The 27,417-nt window shown below is 40.6% G+C and overlaps 1 protein-coding gene across 2 annotated transcripts; it reads left to right on the plus strand.

Moving 5' to 3' along the window:
• Positions 1-27,230, plus strand: LOC307130669 (src kinase-associated phosphoprotein 1). 2 transcript variants are annotated; one of them, XM_079823766.1, is made up of 6 exons: positions 1-212; positions 6,501-6,759; positions 7,732-7,765; positions 13,378-13,552; positions 13,980-14,014; positions 25,691-27,230. In XM_079823766.1, exons 1-5 carry the CDS (start codon positions 89-91, stop codon positions 14,003-14,005), a joined length of 618 nt encoding a protein of 205 aa, XP_079679892.1. In that variant the 5' UTR covers positions 1-88; the 3' UTR covers positions 14,006-14,014; positions 25,691-27,230. The 2 variants fall into 2 exon arrangements, with proteins under 2 accessions (XP_079679892.1, XP_079679891.1); XM_079823765.1 differs by lacking the exon at positions 13,980-14,014 and having other exon boundaries at positions 119-212.
• The last annotated feature ends 187 nt before the right edge of the window (positions 27,231-27,417 follow it).

Raw genomic sequence — 27,417 nt, forward strand, 5'->3', positions numbered from 1 at the left:
AGATGCAGTTGCTACAATCCCATAATGCCCTGCTCGGCATGCTGAGATTGGACGCTGCCTGCTGGAATGTTCTAAATGAGTGCGGATTATGTGTGTGTCTCTCTCTCAAATTGCGAGTAAAGCCACAGCTCGAACGCTTTGTATCTCTGCTGCTTGGCCGGGCACAGGAATGAGTGCAGCAGTGGTGCACAGAGGATTCCTCAAGAAATATGGTAAAGTTTACACTTTTTTCCCTCTGAGATTTTTTGTCTTATTTTGTTCACTAATGTTTTAGTCACTTTGTGTGCCACTCGTTATTCTATAGGCCTTTATCAAATAATTTTAATATAGTGAATACTATTCGACTAATGCCATTGATTTGTTTGTCAGTGTAGTACAATTTTCATTTGCACAGACATTTGTCTGGTACATCTATTTCCGTTTCAGTCATGGTAGGCTATGTATACTTATAACTTCTTTTTAAAGGTTATTGAATAGCTTATGACCTGCAATTGATGCAAAAATAAACCCTTGAAGAAGATAACAACACGTTGATTGGAGATTAAAAGAGTTTTATGCTTGTTTTTAAGCCAACATTCAGTCCAGAATGTAGAACAACATTTAACATAAAATCTCTACCTATGACATATCTCACAGCTTTAATAAAAGACAACTTGGAATAAATAATGTTGTGAGAATGTTTTGTTAGCAATCACTATACTGTAATGTTAATCTACCTGATGTTTAAACAATCTATAATCTGCCAGTGAGCTATTTGTATGTGCTCTTCATCTATTGCTTTCAGGCTTTAACAGCATAAAGTGTGTCAGCTCCACCTGTCCACATTGCTTTCACCTCTTTGTATGTCTGTATTTAGGTCAAATGATGATGATGGGATGACAATGACAAAATTCATCATTCTTTATAAAAGATTATACTATTAAACAGAACATTTAAACTGTCCTTTCTGGTTAAAAAGGTTTTACTTATATCCTCACAAAAATCAACAAGTTTGCATTGTCATTAAACTCAGACATTCATATCTAAAAGGCTGATTCTAAAAGCATAGATATTTTTGTTTCAATATAAGCCAACACATCAACATTCATCGTCATTAAATGTTTAAGGTTTATGGAATATGAAGTTGAAGATGATGGGGGAAGAGGCCATCCCTAAAAACAAAATGCATTTACTTTTAAATTGTAACATATTTAGATGCAAGTTTAACATGTGCAGAATGGTGATGCATCAGTGTGTACTAATAATGCGCCATTCATGGAAATAAATATAAACAAAAGGTAAAATTCAAGTCAAGTCACTTTTATTTTGATAGCGCTTTATACAATACAGATTGTTTCAAAGCAGCTTTACAGCGATAACAGGAAAGTAATGATTAAATGATGCGTATAGTTAAATTTGACTGTAAAGCAGCTTCTAAAGGGAAAACTGTGTCATTGTTCAGCTGAAGTCAGTTCAGTGTGGATTCAGTTCCATTGTAAAGATCACCCATTATGGAATGAGTTAAATTCGGCTATAAAGCAGCTCTGCAGAAAACAGTGATGTCCATCTCAGTTCAGTTCTCATCAAATATTGTCAGTACAGTCAGGTCAATAATACTGTTGTATATTAAGTGTCCCTGACTAAGCAAGCCAGAGGTGACATTGGCAAGGAACCCAAACTCCATCAAGTGACAGAATGGAGAAAAAAACCTCGGGAGAAACCAGGCTCAGTCGGGGTGCCATTTCTTCTCTGGCCAACGAACAGACAGTGTGTGAGATTATGATTCAGGCAACATTACAAGTCAGATTGTGGATTGGTATTATTCAAAATATTTCATCCAGTTCCTTTTGCTTGAAGATCGGATTCATCACGCAGTTATGGAGACCAAGCAGGCCATCGGGGTCTGTTCAGAGGACTTGTCTGGTACTTGTGGTCTCTGCTGTGCCGAAGGCTGTCATGTCACACTGTTTCCGCAGATATTCAGGGCTGTTGTGGTCATGTCTACTGTAGATGCAGGTCTACTGAGCTGGATATGGACTGGATCCAGCTAGTCCCAAGCCGCATGGACTGTTGGCTGAACGTTTGATGCATATGGCACATTTAACTGGAAACACTTCAGGATTTTCCAAGTCGTCATCTGATGGGTTGAATTCTACAGGATCTCCTCTGAGACGTGTGTGTTGCGTTCTTCAACGGTCTGCCTAGAAACAAATGCCGTGACTCCAAACTCCCTCGTGAAAGAAGAACGCCGTCGTCTTTACAACTGTGACAACGAGACCTTATCAGGATCAACTAAACTTGAAAAACGTTCATGAATGAATAATTCATAGATGCATGCCGGTCTGTTATTGCAGGGACATCGACTTTACATTTTCATGCCCCTAAACATGACGCGGAACAAAACAAACTGTGTGGTTTCGTTACATTTCAGTCAAACGTCCTCTTATCCAGTCCTTGACCAATGAAAGCTGCGATGGAGTCCAGACCTTCTGCTGTCAGTCTGAAGGATGAGACAGACAGATTAATATTTGCATAGATGCCATTCTTCTTACGATGTAACAAGTATATTGGATGTTTTGGGAAGTGTTCCAGGTTTCGGTTGACCTAATTTATACAGCCTAACAATCATTTAACTGATTTGAATAAAATAAATTGACAATGTTCTGAAAATGATAGTGTGTCTGCTTCCCGAACAATGCTAGGAAGACTGTTCCAGAGTTTAGGTGCCAAATAGGAAAAGGATCTACCACCAGCCGTTAATTTTCATATTCTAGGTCTCCCTCATTAACAAATTAAAGGCACAATATGTAAGATTTTTGGATTAAAATATCCAAAATCCACTTGGACAATTTTATATATTTTGTCGACATTGTGTACCACTATGGTTTCGGACACCACTAGAAATGGCTGTGCCCTATTTAAGGGTATAGGGAGCAATTTCGGATTCAGCCCTTGATTAGACTGGACAGGTCAGCTAATTCGGGGGTTGCCTAACAACATAAAAAACGCAGCACACTGCTCTTTTCTAAATTAAAAAACGTCAACCAAAAAAAAAGACATTACGGTGTGCCTCACGTTTTAAACCTGCAAAATGTATCTGATTAGGGCCTAAATTAGTATTTTTTATCTTGTTTCCAGTCCAAATATCTAAAAGTAATTAAATCAAGATGCGTTTACTAGATATAAAATATTTTTTCTTGTTTTCTTAAAACAAGCTAAATGATCCGCCAATGGGGTAAGAACAATTATCTTGTTTCTGTTTGGGACAGAAACAAGAAACCATGGAAACACCAAAGATGCTTTAATATATGATGTGTTTTATTAGACAGGTGAGCAACTGTTTGGATACATTCAATGACAGAAAACTAATCATTGTTATATAGCTCAACACAGTTGGTCTTATTGTTTACATCTGGTTTTCTTGATTTACCGCGAGTACCATGTTTTCCCATGCCTAATATTGATCTCTTACTGCAGTGTGAACAAGTGTCTCATAGTAGCCGCTGAGCGAACGCACAGAGTAGCAATATAACACAACTTTAACACACTCAAATATATGTGATATGATAAAACCAGGGCCGGCTCTGTAAATCTGGGGGCCCTAAGCAGGATAATTTTGGGGCCCTGCCTTGCAGTGAATAATGGAGTATTGCACTGCAAACCAGCAACTGTATACAATCTAACACTTACATATTTCATCTGTATATCTTTTAACATGATTGCCTAAAATTATTTTACTGCTTATTAAAGTACACTCACTGAAACAGTAAAAGTAAAGATTATAGATTTGCAAATTTAAGGTCAATTTGTTGTAAACAAATAAATATTAATAATTTAGCATTAACAATATATAGCTAACTTACAACATTAGCCATAGTGGTATGCGGCTCGCTATGCTCTACTGAAGCAGCAGTAGAGTCACCTCCTCCAGCTGTTGAGATTATAATATAATTAATAATAAATACAGTATGCAGAGTAGATAAAACACATTAATTTTAAATTAATATTAAAGTACAATTAGACAACATAGTGAATTATGATTATAAAACTAAATTTTTTATTGGCAAGAGGAAAATTAGCTATGTTGAAGTTGCGCACAAAACTATTCAAAAGAAAGGCAGTGGGAAATATTTACTTGTGTCATCTCTGGTGTCAGCCTCATGAAATGTTTCTCCACGACCACCAAAATATTTAAGAATGGCTCCTCCTGAGAAAGTGACATTTAGTTTTTTACAATTATGTTAAGGGTAAATTAAAAGAAATCCAATGTTAAATTATATTATTTAATTATTGGTTGATTAACTCTTACATACTGTTCATATTTTAAACCTTCACAGCATGGACTGCATTCACTGTAAAAAAAAAATCAGGTCCCCAATTGAAAATTTTCTAGTGAGCGATCACATCTAAAATTTTCAGTTGGCCAAATTTAATTTCTTGAATTTTAATTGAATTAAAATGCATCAATTCACATTAATTCAATTTGGCCAACTGAAAAATTTAGATGTGATCGCTCACTAGAAAATTTTCAATTGGGGACCTGATTTTTTTTACAGTGTTCTTTACTAAAATTTACCACAAATCCATTTTGCTTTTAGGTGTCTTGTATCGATCATCATTCAAAAATGTTTCAGAGAGGACACTGTGTTTTCTTTAGGTTTAAATGGTCTGGGCGATTTAGCTTAACAATATATAAAATATTTCATAATAGTATATAGATTAATATTTATTAATAATCTTTAATTGCCTATTCAATTAAGACCATAAGAAAAAGCTTGTATTTAACCGCTTTATTTTAAACTTCATTTTGATTTTGACTGTCAAATGATTGCTCTTTCTCTTCCTATTACTTTCTTTCTCTCGAATGTTCTTAAACTATTTTTTTATTGTAATAAGCGTCTATTGAGACAAAGATTTTTCGTTTTTTTCTTTCCCAGAACTAGTGTAGGTCATGTAACGTTAACTGTTAAAAAGAAAATACATTCATAGGAGGTGGGTCTGTCTCTACGGCGGTCTGTAGCCCAGAGCTGGGGCCGACGGCTGGACCATAGCGCAAGCAATGTTGATTCAGCATAATCGACGGACAGCTAACGTTATGCTGCGTTCACACCAAACGCAAATAGAGTGTCTGGAGCGAGTGATTTGATTTCAATGTTAAGTCAATGGAAAGGCGCGTTGACGCGCGTCTAGAGGTCCCGCGGCGCGGAAGGCGCTTTTCGCGCGGTGCGAATGACGCGAATTGAGCGTCTTGCGTGATAAACTGCGGCGACGCTGGCGAGTGCAATCTGTAGTTAGGGGGTCCCCTAGAGGCGGCGGGGCCCTAAGCAGCCGCTTAGTTCGCTTATAGGGAGAGCCGGCTCTGGATAAAACACACATGAGCGGAAGAAGAGGAAACAGCGACTGTGGCAGAATAAAAGCTCTGCGAAATCAAGGCGTCATCAAGCTTGTTTTGAATAAAATAAATCTAGCGGTGAAAAATTACATATTGTGGCTTTAACCTCAAAACTGTTTTAATAAAATCTCATTAATGTTGATATTCAGCCATTCATCAAATGTGTTTAGATGAGATTTCATGTCATATATTGTTGAAAGAAAAAAAAACTAAGGTGTGCATGCTTCTGTTTAACCCTGTTATATTTCCTCCTTTAAAAAATTTAGCATGTTTGTAACATCATACATCATCCATGCCTCCATAGGTATTTGAAAAAGAGTACACAAATGTACTCTAAAAAATCTATAAATATACATTTTTAATCTTTAATCTCCATCTCTGTAACATTAAATGGCAAAACATTTTGAATGTACCAGCCTGGGCTGGCACAAAATATTTGTGAAAGATGAATATAATGGATTATTGATATTGTGTTGTTTTTTTTTGTTTATTTTTAGGCAAGGCACAGTTAAACTGAGTGATACTACCAGCATTTGCGGTTCAATTCACATAAATCTGTTCAAATGAAAAACTTACTGTGACTGGGGTTGCATAGTCTAAATTCCAAGGATGAGCATGACACAGAAAGAATAAAGCAACTTTTAATGAACATATCAGAAACTACACATTATGAGACAGTGAAATGAAGGAAGAGGGCTTAAAGACACATGGCTAGGTGATTAACAAGACAAGGAACAGGTGTGCAAGTAATACAAAAACCATGACAACCAATCAAGAACTGGAACAAGGCAAATAGAGACAATTAAAACCATGACTAGAAACTAAACAAACCAATTAAACTAAACATGAATGTGTCATAAGGTTAATAAAGATCAACATTTAGCGTATTTATATTTACAGTAATTTAAGAAGCTCTGTGAACCTGCTACTCTCAGCCTGAAGAATACAATTTTGTGTGATGATTTACAGAAAGTATCATTTCTAGAAGATTTGGCAGTAGCATTTTCAAAAATCACAATGAATATAATTTTCTTGAAATTTTCAGACACACAAATTGATTGTTTTCTCAGAATGAGGCAAAACATGTGCACTTTCCAGTCTCAGATTTACCCTCTGTTTTTCTCTAAAGGGGGCTTCATGTTTAAGCAATGGAAGGAAAAGTATCTGGTGTTGACGGTGGAAGGAAACTTGATGGTGTGTCGAGATGCAGACTCACCACCTGACCAGGTGGTGGCACTGCAGAGTAACTGTGAGTCCATAGTGGAGGGTAAAGAAATCTTGGACTTGCCACGTTTACCCCCTGGAGGACGCAGAGACAGCTGCTTTGCCCTCATCCTGCCCCAAGACAAGTTCCTCCTCCTGCTCTCTGATAGCCCTGAAGAGTGCAGGTGGGCTCACAGCCTGGTTCATGTAAAGCTTCTTGAATGATTATCCTTTGTATAAGTAGGGTACAACGTGGCTAAAGGCACACCTTAAGAAAAAAGTTGCTTTTTACTACTCCCATAGTGTATGATTGCAGAAAAAAATACATGTTTGTATTGAACGTTGATGGAGCTACAGATTGTTCAAAACAATCCCTTTAGCAAAGTTTGTATTATTTTCTGTTTATTTTGACAAATAAAAATAAATTTTTGTTCAATAAATATACTGTCATTAAAACAAAAGAAACAAAATATTTGAAAAAGTGAAGATTCTGAAAGCATTGAAGGAGATCTAGGTCTGTATATTTACATTAGAAACTTACATTAGGCTTCATTATAAATGTGGTGATTATCTCTAAGGTGGACACCCAACTTTCCCATCTGAATCTAAACATGTCATGTCAACAAATGGAAAAGCCAGCAGCTGTTTATTATCATGTTAATTATTGTGCCTTTTACCCCAAATACCACACTTTTACATTCTTCCGTTATTGAAAAACTGTTGCTTTAATCACCTTAAACAAAACTGAAAAACATTAAGAAAACCTTTGTGACAAAATATATTTCATATTTTTAATGATTCTCATTTGCTACTTAAATCTACAACATTTTAAAAGCAACAGATATTAGATCAGTTTAGCGTATAATCAACTTTGCGTTGATCTGTCAAGGATCAGCCAAATTTCCATGCGCATATTGAAAAGTGGATGTTTTGGAAAGTGCTGCAGCAAGTTTTTGTGCCATCTAGTGGTTTAGAGGAAAATAAAATCAAAGGAGCCTTTAGCCCGTGGAGCCTTTAGCCCCTATATATTTGTGGATTTGTGGGCAAAACATCCACTTTAGCTTAACTAGATGATGGATATGGACGTTAAGTATCTGTTAAGAGAATATTTTAGCAAATGTGAGTGAGTGTGATACTAAAGTTTTTGTCTCCAACAGTCAATGGCTGAAGTTACTCAGGAAGGTGAAGGAGGTGAGTTATTACATTTCATTAACACCAAATATTCTGTGGGGTCAGAAAGTCTGAGACCACATCTTAAACAGAAAGTTTTATATTATACTGACATTCATGTCATTTTGGGGGATTAAACCTTTTACTCAAATTTATATCCATCCATCCATCCATCATCTTCCGCTTTCCGGGGCCGGGTCGCGGGGGCAACAGTCTAAGCAGAGACGCCCAGACTTCCCTCTCCCTAGCCACTTCCTCTAGCTCTTCCGGGGGAACCCCGAGGCGTTCCCAGGCCAGCCGGGAGACATAGTCCCTCCAGCGTGTCCTCGGTCTTCCCCGGGGCCTCCTCCCGGTGGGACGTGCCTGGAACACCTCCCTGGGAAGGCGTCCAGGAGGCATCCGAAATAGATGCCCGAGCCACCTCAGCTGGTCCCTCTCGATGTGGAGGAGCAGCGGCTCTACTCCGAGTTCCTCCCGAGTGACTGAGCTCCTCACCCTATCTCTAAGGGAGCGCCCAGCCACCCTGCGGAGAAAGCTCATTTCGGCCGCCTGTATCCGGGATCTTGTCCTTTCGGTCATGACCCACAGCTCATGACCATAGGTGAGGGTAGGAACGTAGATTGACCGGTAAATCGAGAGCTTTGCCTTGCAGCTCAGCTCCTTCTTCACCACGACAGACCGGTACATCGACCGCATTACTGCAGAAGCTGCACCGATCCGTCTGTCAATCTCCCGTTCCATCCTTCCCTCACTCGTGAACAAGACCCCAAGATACCTGAACTCCTCCACTTGAGGCAGGAACTCTCCACCCACCTGAAGCGGGCAAGCCACCCTTTTCCGACTGAGAACCATGGCCTCGGACTTGGAGGTGCTGATTCTCATCCCAGCCGCTTCACACTCGGCCGCAAACCGTCCCAGTGCATGCTGAAGGTCCTGGTTAGAGGAAGCCAACACGACAACATCATCTGCAAAAAGCAGTGACGAAATCGTGTGGTTTCCCAAACCGGACACTCTCCGGCCCTTGGCTGCGCCTAGAAATTCTGTCCATAAAAATTATGAACAGAACCGGTGACAAAGGGCAGCCCTGCCGGAGTCCAACATGCACCGGGAACAAGTCTGACTTACTGCCGGCAATGCGGACCAAGCTCCTGCTCTGGTTGTACAGGGACTGAACAGCCCTAAGCAGGGGGCCGCCGACCCCATACTCCCAGAGCACCCTCCACAGGATGCCACGAGGAACACAGTCGAATGCCTTCTCCAAATCCACAAAACACATGTGGACTGGTTGGGCAAACTCCCATGAACCCCCCAGCACCCTGGAAAGGGTATAGAGCTGGTCCAGTGTTCCACGACCGGGACGAAAACCACACTGTTCCTCCTGAATCAGAGGTTCCACTATCGGCCGAATTCTCCTCTCCAGTACCCTGGCATAGACTTTCCCGGGGAGGCTGAGAAGTGTGATCCCCCTATAGTTGGAACACACTCTCCGGTCCCCCTTCTTGAAAAGAGGGACCACCACCCCGGTCTGCCAGTCCAGAGGTACTGTCCCCGACCGCCATGCGATGCTGCAGAGGCGTGTCAGCCAAGACAGCCCCACAACATCCAGAGACTTGAGGTACTCAGGGCGGATCTCATCCAACCCCGGTGCCTTGCCACCGAGGAGCTTTTTAACCACCTCGATGACTTCAGCCCGGGTGATGGACGAGTCCACCTCTGAGTCCCCAGCCACTTCTTCCTCAACGGAAGACATGTCGGTGGGATTGAGGAGATCCTCGAAGTATTCCTTCCACCGCCCGACGATATCCCCAGTTGAGGTCAACAGGTGCCCATCTCCACTGTAAACAGTGTTGGTAGGGCACTGCTTCCCCCTCCTGAGGCGTCGAACGGTTTGCCAGAATCTCTTCGAGGCCGACCGATAGTCTTTCTCCATGGCCTCACCAAACTCCTCCCAGGCCCGATTTTTTTGCCTCCACGACTACCCGGGCTGCAGTCCGCTTGGCCTGCCGGTACCGGTCAGCTGCCTCCGGAGTCCCACAAGCCATCCAGGCCCGATAGGACTCCTTCTTCAGCTTGACGGCATCCCTTACTTCCGGTGTCCACCACCGGGTTCGGGGATTGCCGCCTCGACAGGCCCCGGAGACCTTACGGCCACAGCTCCGAGCGGCCGCAGCGACAATGGAGGTGGAGAACATGGTCCACTCGGACTCAATATTTCCAGACTCCCTCGGGATCCGGTCGAAGTTCTGCCGGAGGTGGGAGTTGAAGATCTCTCTGACAGGGGGCTCGGCCAAACGTTCCCAACAGACCCTCACAGTACGTTTGGGTCTGCCGGGTCTGTCCAGCTTCCTCCGCCGCCATCGGATCCAACTCACCACCAGGTGGTGATCAGTTGACAGCTCCGCCCCTCTCTTCACCCGAGTGTCCAAGACATATGGCCGAAGGTCTGATGACACGACCACAAAGTCGATCATCGACCTCCGGCCTAGGGTGTCCTGGTGCCACGTGCACTGATGGACACCCTTATGCTTGAACATGGTGTTCGTTATGGACAAACCGTGGCTAGCACAGAAATCCAATAACAGAACACCGCTCGGGTTCAGATCAGGGGGGCCGTTCCTCCCAATCACGCCCCTCCAAGTGTCACTGTCACTGCCCACGTGGGCGTTGAAGTCCCCCAGTAGAACGACGGAGTCTCCAGTCGGAGCACTTTCCAGCACCCCTCCCAGAGACTCCAAGAGGGCCGGGTACTCCGCACTGCCATTTGGGCCGTAGGCACAAACGACAGTGAGAGACCTATCCCCGACTCGAAGGCGCAGGGAAGCGACCCTCTCGTTCACCGGGGTGAACTCCAACACATGGCGGCTGAGCTGGGGGGCTATAAGCAAACCCACTCCAGCCCTCCGCCTCTCACCATGGGCAACTCCAGAGTGGTAGAGAGTCCAGCCTCTCTCGAGAAGTGTGGTTCCAGAGCCCAAGCTGTGCGTGGAGGTGAGCCCGACTCTAGTCGGTACCTCTCGACCTCCCGCACAAGCTCAGGCTCCTTCCCCGCCAACGAGGTGACATTCCACGTCCCTAAAGCCAGATTCCGTGTCCAGAGATCGGGTCGTCGGGGGCCTCGCCCTCGACTGCTGCCCGATTCACAAAGCACCGGCCCCTTACGCTCCCTCCTGCAGGTGGTGAGCCCACAGGAGGGCGGCCCCACGTGACTCATTCGGGCTGAGCCCGGCCGGACCCCATGGGGGGAGGCCCGGCCACCAGGCGCTCGCATACGAGCCCCAACCCCGGGCCTGGCTCCAGGGTGGGGCCCCGGCTGCGCCATGCCGGGCGACGTCACTGTCCTTGGTGTAATTGTGGTCATAAGGGTTTGTGAACTGTTCTTAGTCTATACATATAATCAAATTTATATGTTTATATTATAATATGTGATGTAAAAAATATATTGTTTTGGATTTTAAAAAAGCATTTTCACTAGTGGTCTCATTATTAAGCAATACACTGCAATTCAAAATTTTTGGGTCAGTAAAATGGTATTTTATTATTTATATATATATATATAAATTTACACTATGCTAGGATACATTACATTGATCAAAAATGACAAGCAAATACATTTCTAATAGTACAAAAGACTTTCTATACATCAGAGTATCCTGAAATTTTTTTTTATCACGGTTTCCATAAAAATGGGAATATAACAGTTTTCAACACTGATAATAATCAGAAATGTTTCTTGAGCAGAACATCAGCATATTAGAATGATTTCTGAAGGATCATGTGACACTTAAGATTGGAGTAATGATGCTGAAAATTCATAACAGGAATAAATTACGTTTTAAAATAAATTCAAACAGAGAGCAATACAATAATAATATTTCACAATATGTTTTTCTGTATTTTTTATCTAATAAATGCAGCCTTGGTGAGCATAGGACACTTTTTTTCCAAAATATTAAAAGTCTTACCGACCCCAAACTTTTCAACAGTAGTGTAAAAGGAGTTTGAAGCGATCTGTTCTCCATAGGATTAAGAAAAATTGTGTTATTGGCATAGAAAGAATATATATATTTAATATATTTTTACAAGGCAAACAGCACTGTATGCACTCACCATAAATACAGTTAAAATGCTTTTTATACAGGGCTGAACAGCAGGATTATTTTCAATGAATGTTACATAATATGTCATGTGGCAGTGCCTTCTGCAGATCCTATATCAATGATAAATGTTGTAATCTCTCTTGAGAGACCACCGAACACTTTGCCATCTTTAATCTTTGGATAAGAAAGATGTTTTCGTAACCACTCAGCATACAGAATTGGGATGAGGGTAGAACCCTTTTATTTACCATATAAATCATTAGCATTCACACAGAATCACTAATAATAGCCAGCAGCCATCACCCTGTAGCCCAAGACTGGTTTCCCACTAAAGCTAAGCAGGGTTGAGCCTGGTCAGTACCTAGATGGGAGACCTCCTGGGAAAAACTAGGTTGCTGCTGGAAGAGGTGTTAGTGAGGCCAGCAGGGGGCGCTCACCCTGTGGTCTGTGTGAGGCCTAACGGCCCTGTATAGTGATGGGGATACTGTACTGTAACAAGCACCGTCCTTCGGATGAGATGTTAAATATAAAAAATCCCGGGATGTCCTTTGGCCAAATTTGACCATTGGCCTCGGCCCATCATGGCCTCCTAATCATCCCCATATACTGATTGGCTTCATCACTCTGTCTCCTCTCCACCATAAACTGGTGTATGGTGGATGTTCTGGCGCAATATGGCTGCCGTCGCATCATCCAGGTGGGGCTGCACATTGGTGGTGGTTGAGGAGATTCCCCCCTTCTATATGTAAAGCGCTTTGAGTGCCTAGAAAATCGCTATATAAATGTAATGAATAATAATAATTATTATTCTTATTATTATTACATATTCAGCAGGCACAGGATGTAGACGTCGGTCAAAGTCAGTTTGGGTTCAAAATGAAAGTCGGGTGGACATCTAAACCCAACACGTTTGACGTCAAGCTCCAACGTTGGGCAGACATCGAAAAAAAGAAGAAGAAAAAAAAATGCATGGCAGTACACTTATTAGCAGCTTCACTTATTACTAACCAGATTGGCTTTATTTGTGTCAAATGTCTACAGATCAACAGTTCTTATTGGAAATTAAAAGATGTTTAGGTGTTGATGTTTTATTGAAAATGTTTGGTCACCATTATGTTGATCAGTGTTTATTTTAGTTGGGCAGTTTGACTCTTGACTTTTATGTGACTTTTTTACTGTCTTTGTAACAGTGTTTGCCAAAGCACATCATTTATTTCAAAGGAAGCCAGAAACAAAACTGACCAGGTGATTTTATATTTAGCATCATGAAGTAGGACAATTCAGTAATCTTATCCCTGACATTGAAAGTCGTTATTTACTATTAATAGATTATAAAGAGAGTATATTCACCAGCAATACTTTCTTGCAGCAGGTCAAACATTTTGAATTGGGGAAAAGCTTTACGTCAAACAAATGTTGGGTTTAGACGGCAATCTGACTTTGACGTTGGATTAGTTGGGAGTCCAACGTCTTCCTGACGTCACATTGACGTACTGTAATATTTGCACATTTCAATGGCATCCTCTTTTTGTTCAGGGTGTGACTTCACCACTAGCCCTGAAGAGACAGCAGAGCATCACGCCCTGCATCACAGACCGGGAGCCACTTCCGGACATCTCCAGTGACAAAGAGCCCACATCCCCGCACCTCAGCGATAAGGGCTTGAGCTCCCCGAATGTCCGCTCCAGAGAAAACTCCTTCAGACACAGAGGTGCGGCTCACTTTTACTACACATTAATTAAAATATGCAGTGATATTACCATGGCTCTTTGGATGTGGTGCTATGGTAATATCATGCTTTTTTTAAGCCATTCATAAAAATGCTCCTTCTGGAGCAGTGGTTCTCTGCTATTAGCATTCCCATTCAAGGGCAGTTGCTCCCCTTGGAACTGTGTGATGCGAATTCTGCCATATTTGCTCATGGAAACTAACTTCTGGATGCAGCAAATACCATGCGACAAACTGCACCTGCAGGATGTGAATGTGACAAATCACTACAACAGTCTTAAATTCTTCTTTATTTTGACATTTAACCGCATAATACTTGTAGCTACCTTAAGCTGACTGTTTTTACACAATTACAGTTTATTGTATTGTTATTTTCTTTTGTGTAATTTACTTTATATTTTCTTCAACAGCCCGAGCATACATACGGTCGCTGTGATTTTGCCAAGTAAGACATGTTCCTAGATCTACATTTATTGTTGATCCTGGAACAACATTCCTGTCCAAAACATAGTCCTAACCTTATCCCTACCTCTAATCCTTACCCTACCCATAACATATCCCTAAAATCAGAGGAAAATGATAGGAGAATAAGAAAGGAGTAGAAGTCCTTAACCCTTGTTGTATGCCTAAACTTGACAATAACTAAAAAAACTATCCCTCAAATCTGATTAGTTGATTGGAATGTTGTTCCAGGATCAACAAGGATGTTGATCCAGAAACATGTTCTACTTCATGAAATCACAGCATACATACATGCCTATAGAATAGTGCATAAAATGGATTTATAAGAGGGGGGGGGGGGGTAATTAATGATAATTAATCAGCTCTATATCCAAGTGGGCTCAAGGTGTTCCATTTAAACCAATTGCTAGGGTTCTGCCAGTAATGTGCGCTCCTGCAACATGAGCAAAGACGTGCATCTGAGTGAACGAGACAGATAGGCCCTTAGACAGTCTTGCGCACCTACTTCCTGTTGCGTGCACGCACTCTCAAGTGACCGCGAGTGTCACAGTTTCACTTAGAGTTATTTCAATTAAGGTGGCCAGCACCTGCATTAGAGCTTTAGTAGACATGGGTGAAGGTATAAAGCCACTGTCGGTTCTTTATGATCATCATATATGTATCATGGTATTATTACTATCATAAATCATCACTGTCAATGGTTACGAGTACACTTGCATTAACAGAATAAATAATCCTTACATGCTGCTGATTAAAAGAGAAAAATCTCCTGTGATGTCAGTGCAGTTGTTCTGTGATAAGCCACCCTCCCCCCCTCTTTCTCTGCTATAATCTGTTAAACAAGTTTAACTCTTTTTCCATGCTTATTCTTTCTGCTATGTCCCTATGTTCTGTATTCTGTATTTAGGTTTCACTTTTTTGTGTTCTTTAATTGTGTTCTTCAAAGTTCTTTAATGACAAGTTTAGTTGTATAACAAGTTTTCCCTAAAGAAAGAAAGAAATGTACTGCAAACATTTAACTTTGTTGATCATGTCTCTCAATTACATCACAACATATATATACCTCACAGGTTTTGTGCTACATAAATACAGACAGTATAAACCTATACACAACTAACCTACTGAGAGAGTCTGACTATAAATATACCATATATAAATATTTACCTATACATAAAAATATATAAATATACAAAATTATTACAAATGATAGAGTTTTGTATGGTGTTTTCAGAGGGGGGCAGGGAAATTTGAGTTCAGGGCTCTCACAGCCTGGGGGAAAAGCTTTTGAGCAGTCTGGCGGAGCGAGCTTTGATGCTCTGGTACCGTCTTCCTGATGGTGCTTGAAGAGACTGTGGGAGGGGTGGGTGGGGTCCTTCACAATGCTGATGGCTTTGCTGGAGCATTGTGTGCGTAAAATGTCCAGGATAGAGGGGCACCAATGATCTTTGCAGCCGTGTTCACTGTCCGCTGGAAGGTCTTGTGGTCTGCTGTGCTATAGTTCCCATACCAGACAGTGATGCAGCTGGTCAGCAGGCTCTCAATGGTTCCCCTATAGAATGTGGTGAGGATGGGTGGGGGGAGACTTGCTCATTTGAGCCGGCGGAGAAAGTGTAGGCACTGTTGTGCCTTTTTGGAGAGTAACGTGATGTTGGTGGTCCAGGTGAGATCATGTGTGACCAGGTGAGATCACCCCCAGGAACTTAGTGCTGCTGACTCTCTCTACAGTCGAGCTGTTGATGGTCAGTGGGGGGGTGATCAACAGAGTTTCTCCTGAAGTCCATCACAACCTCTTTTGTCTTTCCAAAATTGAGGGACAGGTTGTAATTGCCGCACCATACCGCAAGCTGCGCCACATCGTTGTTGCTGATGAGACCTACCACCATTGTGTCATCAGTGAACTTGATGATGTGGTTGGACCTAACTTGACAGTGCAGTCCTGAGTCAGCGGCATGAAGAGCTGCGGGCTGAGCACACAACCTTGTGGGGCACCTGTGCTCAGTTTGGCAGTGCTCGAGGTGTTGTAGCTGACTGAGGTCTTCCAGTTAAAAAGTCCAATATCCAATTACAGAGGGATGAGTTGAGGCCCAGCCATTTTAATTTATTGATAAGCTGCTGAGGGATTATTGTGTTGAATGCTGATTATTGTGTTGAATATTATACAGTATATTCTCAGAAGCCATGAATTATGGGGAAAAAAGGGTGTGAATACTGAATCCATCCTTGACAAACTTCTGCCTCAACATCCCCACAGGCCTCTTCCATTGCTTGAAGAAGACTTACTTGGTTGTAATGGTTGTGATCATACATCATACATCTACTTTCCATCTTGAAATTGTGGCACACATGGTGATGTTGCCTCCTCGTTGTCCAGGGACATTGACTGTAGCACTATGTTCAATCACATTCCTTCCTTGTTTCCTCTTTTGTTGTTGTTGAGATTAAAGCCAGCTTCATCAACATGCAGGTACTCATAATGAGTTGCACTGCTATCCAACTCCAAAATCCTCTAGTGTAAAAAAAAAACAGAGGGTACAATACTGTATGTTAGCTGTTTTTTTTTACAGTAAAGGCATTGATTGTAAACTTGATACTGTAACTGTTGCCAAACTTTGAATTTGTTTTTTTGTATTGTATTTACAACAGAAGTGCAGTAATTGTGTGGCTTTTACATACCTGAACAAAATGGACTCCTTTACTCTATCAGAGTTCCTCTAAAATGACATTTTGTATACTTAGAACACAATAAATTGCGGCAAGACTGAATTTGTGAATATTCCTGTGTGAATATTTATTTGAGGTGGATGGTGTTGTTCTGGACCACCATTTCAACAATGGCATTTTCTTGTTCATATGGAAGTATTCTTGTTCGTCCACCTGAATGTTCTCGAACTTTCTGAAATAGTTTGAACAAGTAGGAACATTTACACTAAAGAATTATAACTAGAAACAGACAAAACTCATGAGACAAGACTCATAAAACCAGAATTTTATAGTTACTTGCCGGTTTTCCCTTTGAAATGTCCGGATAATAGAAACCACTGTGGATCGGTTTGTTTAGCTGGAAAGGAGAGACCATGATTTATAACATGATTTCAATTGAAACCAGTCTGTAACAAATCTCCTCCCTCCTCTTCCACCATGCCGTCCCCTTCCTCTTTGTTCATGTCTTCTTACATTTTCTTCTCTTTAAACTATAACATTTCCCTCTAATCTACCCATCTCTTCTCCCTTTACTCCTCCCGCTCATGCTACACCCTCAACTCTTCTAGTACCTTCTCCTCTTCCTACACCCTCAACTTTTCTTGCTCTTTCTCCTCTTGCTACACCCTCAACTCTTCTAGCTCCTTCTCTTGCTACACCCTCAACTCTTCTTGCTCCTTCTCCTCTTGCTACACCCTCAACTCTTCTAGCTCCTTCTCTTGCTACACCCTCAAATCTTCTTGCTCCTTCTCCTCTTGCTACACCCTCAACTCTTCTAGCTCCTTCTCTTGCTACACCCTTAACTCTTCTTGCTCCTTCTCCTCTTGCTACACACTCAACTCTTCTAGCTCCTTCTCCTCTTTCTACACCCTCAACACTTCTTGCTCCTTCTCTTGCTACACCATCAACTCTTCTTGCTCCTTCTCTTGCTACACCCTCAACTCTTCTTGCTCCTTCTCATCTTGCTACACCCTCAACTCTTCTAGCTCCTTCTCTTGCTACAACCTCAACTCTTCTTGCTCCTTCTCCCCTTGCTACACACTCAACTCTTCTAGCTCCTTCTCCTCTTCCTACACCCTCAACTCTTCTAGCTCCTTCTCCTCTTCCTACACCCTCAACTCTTCTAGCTCCTTCTACTCTTGCTACACACTCAACTCTTCTAGCTCCTTATCCTCTTCCTATACCCTCAACTCTTCTAGCTCCTTCTACTCTTGCTACACACTCAACTCTTCTAGCTCCTTCTCCTCTTGCTACACACTCAACTCTTCTAGCTCCTTCTCCTCTCCTCCACCGGCTGCTACCTCTTACATTTTTCTTCTCCCTCTCTTTATACCCCCCTTCCTCTAACCACTCCACCACCTCTCACTCTTTTGCCCTTTTCATTCTTGCTCATGTTCTTATGTTTTGCCTTTTTCTTTTCTCCTTTTATATTGTTCCAATTGAGAAAAACGTGTAAACAATTGGGACATTTGCATTTCCTGTGTTGTTTGTATTACTAACTCAGCAGTTATCAATTTGGGGCTAATTGAGAACATACCAAGGACAGAATTTAACAAATTAAGGAGTTTTGTTTGATGTGTTTGGAAAACGTACATAGGCCTATATTTTTGTGATTTGTGTAAAACCAATGCATAAAAAAGCAATTGTCTTTTCTTGATATATTAAAGGTCCCGTTCTTCGTGTTTTTTTGAAGCTTTGATTGTGTTTACAGTGTGCAATATAACATGTGTTCATGTTTCGCGTGTAAAAAAACACAGTATTTTTCACACAATGTACTTATCTGTGTACCGCTGTTTTCACTGTCCTAAAAACGGCTGGTGATTTCCTTGTGCTATGAAGTCCCTCCTTCAGAAATACGTAACGAGTTCTGATTGTGCAAGCGCTTACCGTGTTGTAATTCGACCGCAGCTTAGCGCACGTGCCAGCAGTTCCTGTGTTGTGATTCGACAGCAGCTTAGCGCATGTTGGAAAGGTCACGCCTCTTAACGGAGAGATGTATGCGTTCAATAATCTCTACAGCGTCCCTGGGAAAGCCAAACAAAGGTGATTTGACTCCTGGATGAAAATAACAGCGTCTCGAAGACATGGCGATAAACACACTCAACGCAACAGTTCCTTTTCTCCACGCGACACGTCCGCTTCTCCACGTGGGACAGCAACAAGACCGCGCCCCCTTTTTCGCGTTTCTTTGTGGGCGGAGGTTAGTCTGTTCTACTGCTCTACTGACGTAATTAAAGAAGGAAGTACCAGGATGTAGTCCAAGCCAGCCGTTCGCTGTAGGCTTTGAAAGGGAACTTCTGTTAAATAAAATATCTCGCTTGGCATTGAACTTTGAGCTTTATAATTTTACAGGTATTATTTATGCTCTAACAGCAACATTACACACTAACTAAAGTTTGAACAATGGGATCATGCGGAATGGGACCTTTAAAGCTTTGGTTGGCTGTATGAACTATTGTGAAAACATTTGAGAATTTAGTGCAGTGTTTTGAGAAGTGTTTTTGAGATTTATATTTTTTTATAAAAAAAATTTAAACGTGTAATCTGTTTTTGACAATTACAAAGTGTTCCTTTCCTAGTACAAATATTACTGTGATACCTGTTTTGACAGCAGTATCCCGAGTTTGGAGAAATGTGTCAAATCGATTGAGAAAAACTGTAATTCAGTCAAGACCACTTAAGTCAAAACACCATAGACAAACTTTTAGTCAACTTTTTAATGGCATATTTTGCAAAAGATACAAAAAAAATATCGCTCTGTTCTAAATTCCCCATCCTTTTCATGAGCTCCATAAAAAGCCAAGACAGGGAACAGCAGCAGCTTCTGGGGCCAACCTCCCCTTTTTAAACTGGGAGAGCAGCGTACATCCCCCAAACAGACCAACTGTATAAAGCTCTGAGGGAAGCTTGCAGTATTGGCAGAGCAGGCGGAGAGATGGCAAGCCAGGCTCTGGACATGGGCTTTCCCTCCTCCATGGCAAATAATGGGTCCTGCTGACCAGCTTGTGGACGGCTCCTTGGGTAGACCAACATAGATGACAGATAAAAAGCAAAGTGAGATTCAGAGATAAAAACGACTGTCCAAAAGAAACTATAGCATAAAGAACCAATAGCAACTATAGCTTTAATGACAAGCGCGTTTCCAATAGCAACTAACTTTAAGAACCAATAGCAACTATAGCTTTAATGACAAGCACGTTTCCAATAGCAACTATGGCTTTAAGAACAAACATTTTTCCAATAGCAAGGGTTCAAGTTCACAAACCTGAATGAATATGAGGTGAAATCCGTGTGTGGACAAATTCCTCTTGCTAAATTCCTGATTGCACAATTCCTTGTGAGATGATTCTGTTTTGCCTGTCGAATTCGCCATTTTAATTCGCTCCTGAGAGATTCTGTTATTAAAGCAAAAAACATTGCATGATCAACAAATGTTGCCCTAATCTCATCAGAGATTTGTCCTGATCTTTGTTATTTGCCCTTGTCCTCTTCTTCCTCCTCCTCCAACTCCTCTTCTTCCAACTCTTCGTCTTTGAATTTGTCCTCGTTGTTGTCCCTAGCCTCTCCCTCCTACTCCTCTTGCTCTCTGTCCATTGTTAGCATCCATGGTTCATAACAGGTAATCTGACCTTTATGTGTAAGTAGTTGGAAAAAACTAATAGATAATACTTAAATTACATAAAATACACAATTTTAGACACACACACAGACATCAACAATTGAATCAGATTCAAACATCATTTTGAAAGCAATGAAAAATTATTCACAGGTGACGCATAGACTTCTTTTTCGCTGAACATCAAGTCAAGTCAAGTCAACTTTATTTATATAGCGCTTTTAACAATACAGATTGTTGCAAAGCAGCTTTACAATGTTAAAAAGGAAAATAATGCAGCATAATTTTATTCAGCCGTCTAGCCATTCTGGAGAAAAAATGTCATCAGTTCATTTCTATTATCATACAGTGACAGTGTGGGCTTTAGATCAGTAATTAGAGCAGTAATTTAGTTTATATGGTTAATTTAGTTTAATAATTAGATTTATTTCGATATTTAGTTGAAAAATTTAGAAAAATGTAGTGTCCCCAAGCCAGAGGCAACGTGTGAAGAGTTTTGAAAATGTAGCTTCAGTATTGACTGATGTTTGTTAGCAATTGGACAAAACTGTAAGAACCTTAGTGTCTGCCCACCAGACGACCGTGTTTGATCAATTGGTTGATAGGTGTTGTATTTTGGAAAGCAGTGCCTTGAAATGACAAAGAAGTGACATCATATTAAATTAAATTTCTGTGTCTAATGTAGAGAAGTGTGTTCGGTGTTTTGCAAAAAGTGTGAGGCTGAGAATGTGCTTATAATTGTGTAGATCTGGGCTGAGGTTTTGATCCTTGAGTGTCAGGTTTCACTAACTGTGTATTAATTTTAATTTTAGTGTTCAAGCTACCGTAAAAAAAAACTGTTAAATATGTTCTCTTAAACCCAGTTTATTTTGAAACCCGCAAGCACTGTGATTGGTCTGCCAGAGCCCCTCCCTCAGGTCAATTATAGTTTCATCCTAACATCTCCTATATAACACACAATTTTGTTGTGCAGAGATTCTTTATGTTAGTGAATAAAAACAGATCCGTTGTGTATAGTTTATATATTTTCTCATTAAAACCAAAGATGTTAATCAGTGATTGTATATCAAGAACAGGGACACATCACAATGGGTGCACAAAAATCGTTTTGTGATTTCAACGGAACTAATAAAGTCTCCGCAACAGCAATCGATTGAAGCGCTAGTCTGTGCACGAGCCACCGATACTGAAAACAGCACCACGAGCACTCAAAAACGCATTCCAGCGCCAGATCGCCTCTTATGTAACTCTACTAATCAACTAGAGATGCTTAATTTGTATTAGATACAACAACTCAAGCCGCAAGAAAAGCCGCTATCTGCCGCCATCACTGCTGCTGATACTTTGTGTGCGTCTCAATCAGCTCCCTAGTTCAGTAGTCAGGGCACTGATCAGGGATCAGCCCATTGACTCATGTCCTGATCAGTGCCCTGACTACTGAACCAGGGATCTGATTGAGACGCATGCAATGACAATGTAAACAAGCCGCTTCTTCTTTGGCTTTTGCCTTGATACTGTGGGTTACCATCAATATACCTGTGGACACTGCCTCCTAGCGGTCTGCATGTGTAATTGCACATTGACGCGGACAACAACGCAGAAGTATAAATGAAAACCAACGCGTAACTTGCGCTGTAGAGGATACGGCGTAGGTCCGACGCAGAAGTATAAATCAGCCTTTACATGGGAAAAGACATTTAGCTTTGGTTAGAGAAGTTCAAACCTTCAAGACCTTCAAAGATTAAAGGGTTAGTTCACCCAAAAATGAAAATTCTGTCGTTAATTACTTACCCTCATGTCGTTCGACACCCGTCAGACCTTCGTTCATCTTCGTAACAGAAATGAAGATATTTTAGTTGAAATCTGATGGCTCTGAAAGGCCTCCATTGGCTCAATGGCACTTTACACTCTCAAGACCCTTAAAAGGTACTAAAGACGCCATTACAAAGTCCATCTCACTACAGTGGTTCTAAAATAACTTTATGAATCGGCGACAATAGTTTTTATGCGCAAAAAAACCCCTAAATAACGACCTATATAGTGATGACGATTTCAAAACACGGCCTCATGAAGCTTCGAAGCGTTATGAATCAGTGAGCCGAATGATGATTCGGATTGCGTGTCAAACCGCCAAACTGCTGAAATTTTGCGATTCAAACCACTGATTCGACTCGCTGATTCATAACGCTTCAAAGCTTCATGAGGCCGTGTTTTGAAATCGTCATCACCCTTTAAACAGGACCTGAACATGTCAAAGCGAACAGAGCCCATATGTACAGATGGGTTTCCAGAAATCAGAGCCACCCTAATTGATCATGTCATATGGTCTTTCCTAGAGAGAAGCTGAACAGAGAGTTCAGTCCAATATAAACACGAACAACACAGAAAGGTTTCTAAATTTTTAAAACACCCTCGATGCAATCCACTTTCCGCAGGGTGATTGAGCTAAATTGTGTAGTGGTTTGGGACAATGTACAACTCCACCATTCAGTACTGCTACAAAAATGGCTTGAGCATCAGCCACATTTCAGGATGGTGTTCCTTCCAGCATATTGTCTTCTTGGAGATGGAAAGTATATGATCACAATCCTTACAACCATTTCTTTTTTAAGCAATGGAAGAGGCCTGTGGGGAATTTGAGGGAGCATTCACAGCTTTTTTTTCCCATGATGCATGACTCCTGAAAATATGTTGATGAAATTCTTTGACCCGATGTAAATGGCAAGATCTATAAAGTTCATTGATTCAGTGATTGCAGTACATTTATTTATTTATTTATTTATTTACTGATTTACTTGAAAAAACAAGAATTGAAGCTGCTTACATTGTTAAACATTCTTTGGTTGTCTTGACAAGAAGTGCAAAGTTAGAAAGACCTGTTACTCATTAGATGAACAAAAGTATTTAAGTTGACTTTAACTGGAGCGAATTAGTTGAGCTAACTTAAAAAGTTGAATGCGATAGGTTGCCTTATTTTTTCAAATTGGCCCAACTATATTTTTTACAATGCATATCTTTCAAAGATAAATCTCAGCAGGTGCTTTACTACTGAGATATATACATCTACAAATAATTATGCATTTGATATAAAAAGTGATAACTTAGTCAGTCAGCTTATTTTAAATTCTAACTTGTCTTTGTTTTAACAAATGTTTTTATTTGTCACACAGAAATTTGAGTATGAATATACAAGGTCCAAGATCCCGATCAAATGGAACACTGATCTCCATCATGGTCATCAGCATCAAAACAATTGCAGTAGTAAACAATATAATTTCTTACAGTGGCATGATAAAGTTTTGTACAACTTTATCATGTAAATGGACAGTAAAACAAGAGCAGTAAATTACTGTGATGTCAGCATCATTCTGCTGTTGATTAACAGTAATTTGTAAGCAAATGTCCCAGCATGCATTCATTTCACAGTACATTTCTGACTACAGTAATTTGTTGTAAAATAATACTCTTTAATTCTGTCAATTCCTGCCAATTTTCTACAGTGTGGAATATACTGTAAGTTCACACTAAACTTTTTAACAGTGTGAAGTTTGAGTTGGGTGAGGCACGATGCGTGAATGGGGTTTGTGCAAAATTTGCTGTATTTTTGTAATTCTACTAGGTGCCGCTAGTGTCACACAGAGGCTTTGCTAGGGTTGGATAGGGGTTGACCTTACGTAATGTCCTTTGCACTGCCTGAGCTTGGCATTAGTGGCCACAACGGCTCTGATTAGTGGTGCTGTGGCTTGTGTTTCTACTGATTTTTTGTTGTTTACAGATATAACTGCATTCTTTTCCATCTTTGTGAAATCCCATAATCAGTTATTTTCAAATCTTCTCCACGCAGAGTCATCATGACTCTGCGTGGAGAAGATTTGGCTCTGCGTGGAGCATATGGATTGTTAAATAAATAAAATGAAATAAATACCTCTAATGTGCTACTGAAACAGTGATGATTATGAATGAATAAATGACAGTGATGTTTTTATACTAAAATTCTGTCAGTCAAATAAACTCATGTAATTCAGCCCTTGCCATAACATGCTGTTAGTTTCAGTAATTTTTGTATCTTTCCTTTAGGGCTAGGTTTCACAGACAGGGCTTAGGCCTTAGTTCAATTAGGGCATTTAAGTAACTTTTATAAACGTCCTAGAAAAAAAAAAAAAAACATTACTGATGTGCATCTTGTGAAAAATAATGGTGCTGACACATTTTAAGATATTTCAGTTCAAGATTCTTTCAGTTAAAACCGCTCAAACTTGGGTTTATGTTTAAAGGCCCACTGAAGTGCTTTGGAACGCGTAGCATTATTCAATTTTTGACGTAATTTCCCCTCAATCGGCTCCAGTTGTTAGCAGCTCCTCCCCTTTTTTGAAACAGCCAATAGCGTTTCGTTATTACCACAGTTTGACTAGAGCCTTTCTGTTTTTTGAATGCCAGTTTCCTCCGAATCTAACCATTTATCATCATAATCTCCTCCATATCTCCTTGAAATACAGCGTTCTGTGCAGCATTTAAATGGGTCCGACTCCGATATGTTTTGTTGTCTGCGCATATGATCCGCTCTGGGCTCTCGGTCAACGGCTCTGGTCTAGACTATGTATGTGCGCTGCTGTGGTGCGTGAACCCAGACTTCATTCACCTCAACTGAAAACTTATTTACACTGTCTGAATCGTTTCCTATCGCATATATAGTGCGCTATGTGTCATTCACCATGTCGAAAATAGTAAATACGTGAACAACTGACCGTTTTCAGAGGCAGTTCAGGGTCTATTTATAATGCAGGGGGCGGGACTTCAGATTCTAGAGCGCATTTGATTGGACAGAAGATTTGATGAGAAGGTGAAGTCTGCGATGATGTCATCAAAATCTGGGATTCGTTTTAACGGAAGTGAGAGACTGTAAGTTTTGAATGCTTACTGTATATCTCCTAAATGCAAATTTTGTCATTGTTTTGGAACACACCAGCTTATTCATAACCTTAAGACTAAGATAATCATACTAAAAGCTAAAAAACTTTATTTTGATTTCAGTGGGCCTTTAAGCATTGTCTGTGAAACCGGGGGTAGGAGTTTTAAAAATTGCATTAACATTGTCTGAGTGTGGCCATTTCTTTTTGTTTGAAGTTTAATAGGAGAAAGGTATCAGCTTAACTGTGTCTGGAACAGCATTGCAGATAACAAAAAAAAAAAAGTAGGCTGAAGTGTCGCCACTGCTCTCTAATCTCTGTAAACATTGACTCAGCACATAATGAACAGCCTCTGTGATTGTGGTTAGTGCACATGGATACCATGTCAACATGTGTAGGTCCACTTATCTACAACTGTTTCTGTTGTGAACTTTAGGCAGCATAAACCAACGGCCTCCCTCCAGCCCCACAGTGGCACCGCCCCTTCGCTCCGCTGACTGCCTGCGCCATGGAAACAGCAGCGATGCACGGGCTGTGAGAGCGGTCTGCCTGCTGATGGGCGGTGCAGCCGCGTCCTCAGCGCTGGGCTACCTAAACTCCTGTCCGCCAGCCTCCTCTAACATGGCTGTCCATGCTCCTGAAATGACCCACTCGACAGCTTTCTCTGAGATGGGGGGAGGCGGTTCTTACCATGCCTGCAGCCAAGCCATAGAGTCACCACATTTTAACAGCTTCGACTTTGAGGGAGACTCTGATTTTGATGCTTTTGACTGTGGAGGGTTTGCATTTTAATGGAACATATTTACCTTATCCAGGGATCCCTCAGTCATGGAAAAGGTGGAATGTTAATGAATTTGAAAATTGTTATTTCCAAAACTTAAAAAAAGTCAGGTTTGGAAAAGTCATACAAACACATTGGTCATAATATGTGGAACTGCTGTACAGTATACAACGTTTGTTTTGCTAATCTATTTTCAGTATAGAAGACAGTAATCTATGTGAATTAGAATGTGAATGCAACGGAGGGAATGTGAATATTTGGAAGACAAAACCCATTTTAAAGACCATTTATGGTGTTTTTTGTTTTTTTTGCATTGTGACATTAATTTCATGACAAAATAGCACCTTCCTATGATACCCACGCACTCCTTTTACAGTATTTCTTATATTTTTCTTTTCATTTTGGTATGAAATATGACCAAGAAATACCCTTGCAGGTTTTGTGAGATTCATCCAACTGTGTCCCTTTTAACTCATATGTTGTGGCTGTTGAATGTTTCAAATATAACATACTTTATCTTCCCATATAAAATAATATTAATAAAAATGTTACTGTTTCTTAGAACTCTTAACCCCTTTTATGTTTTATTTATCTAATTCAAATATAAGGGGTTCAAGTTTTATATTGTATAAAGTTTATTGAAAACTTATCAGACGTTTGTGGAGACTTATATAGTTTATGCAAAAATAGGCATTATCACTATCCTCGCTGTAAAAAAAAAAGGAAAAAAAAGGACTTGATTGTGTTCAGGTTTTCTGGAAAACTCACCATGTGCTCTTTTCTGTGATTTCTGCTAACTTTGTGCAATTCTTTGTTGTAATGAACAATATTTATATAAAATTTGTTATATTCACATTTTCCCTCTTTCTTATGTCCCCTTTTGCCCACATTCTTTCTCTGTTTGTGTAATGGAGAGTTGTGTAAGTCAGAACATAGGTGAGTGTTTATTAAACGGAAATATAATGGTATGTCATAGTGAGTGTGTCAGTCTATCTGTCATTCAGCTGTATGAATAGGGCTACAGTGTTTACAGTGCTGTAAATGACTGGGCCAAGAGTTAAGCAGAGGCTGGATGACAAAGCAGATTTGCTGGAGATAGAATTTGGAAAATCTGGGGGATGAATGCTCATTTCTTACATGTTACATTTAGCTCACATGCAAGTGTGCCATGCTGAAAATAAAGAAAATCTTCCTCAGTATGTCTTGTTTGTCAGTACAAACATCTAAACATTCTTAAATAAAGATACATTTTCTAAATAAGAAGCATAAGTACTTAAGATAACAAGAGTTGTTTTCTGAAACATAAATTGTGACAAATTAAGTGACTTGCTTAAAATGTTTATGCTTTGTGCTTACATTCATACAAAGTAAATAATATACTT

This window comes from Gobio gobio (assembly GCF_949357685.1).
Source record: "Gobio gobio genome assembly, chromosome: 8".
NCBI lineage: Eukaryota > Metazoa > Chordata > Actinopteri > Cypriniformes > Gobionidae > Gobio > Gobio gobio.

Bases quoted from the DNA above. Each gene is read 5' to 3' on its own strand.
- LOC307130669 (XM_079823765.1), top strand. From the start codon at position 170: ATGAGTGCAGCAGTGGTGCACAGAGGATTCCTCAAGAAATATG. The intron at 6,760-7,731 runs GTGGGCTCACAG...TGTCTCCAACAG, and splicing joins GATAGCCCTGAAGAGTGCAG to TCAATGGCTGAAGTTACTCA. The intron at 7,766-13,377 runs GTGAGTTATTAC...CTTTTTGTTCAG, and splicing joins TACTCAGGAAGGTGAAGGAG to GGTGTGACTTCACCACTAGC.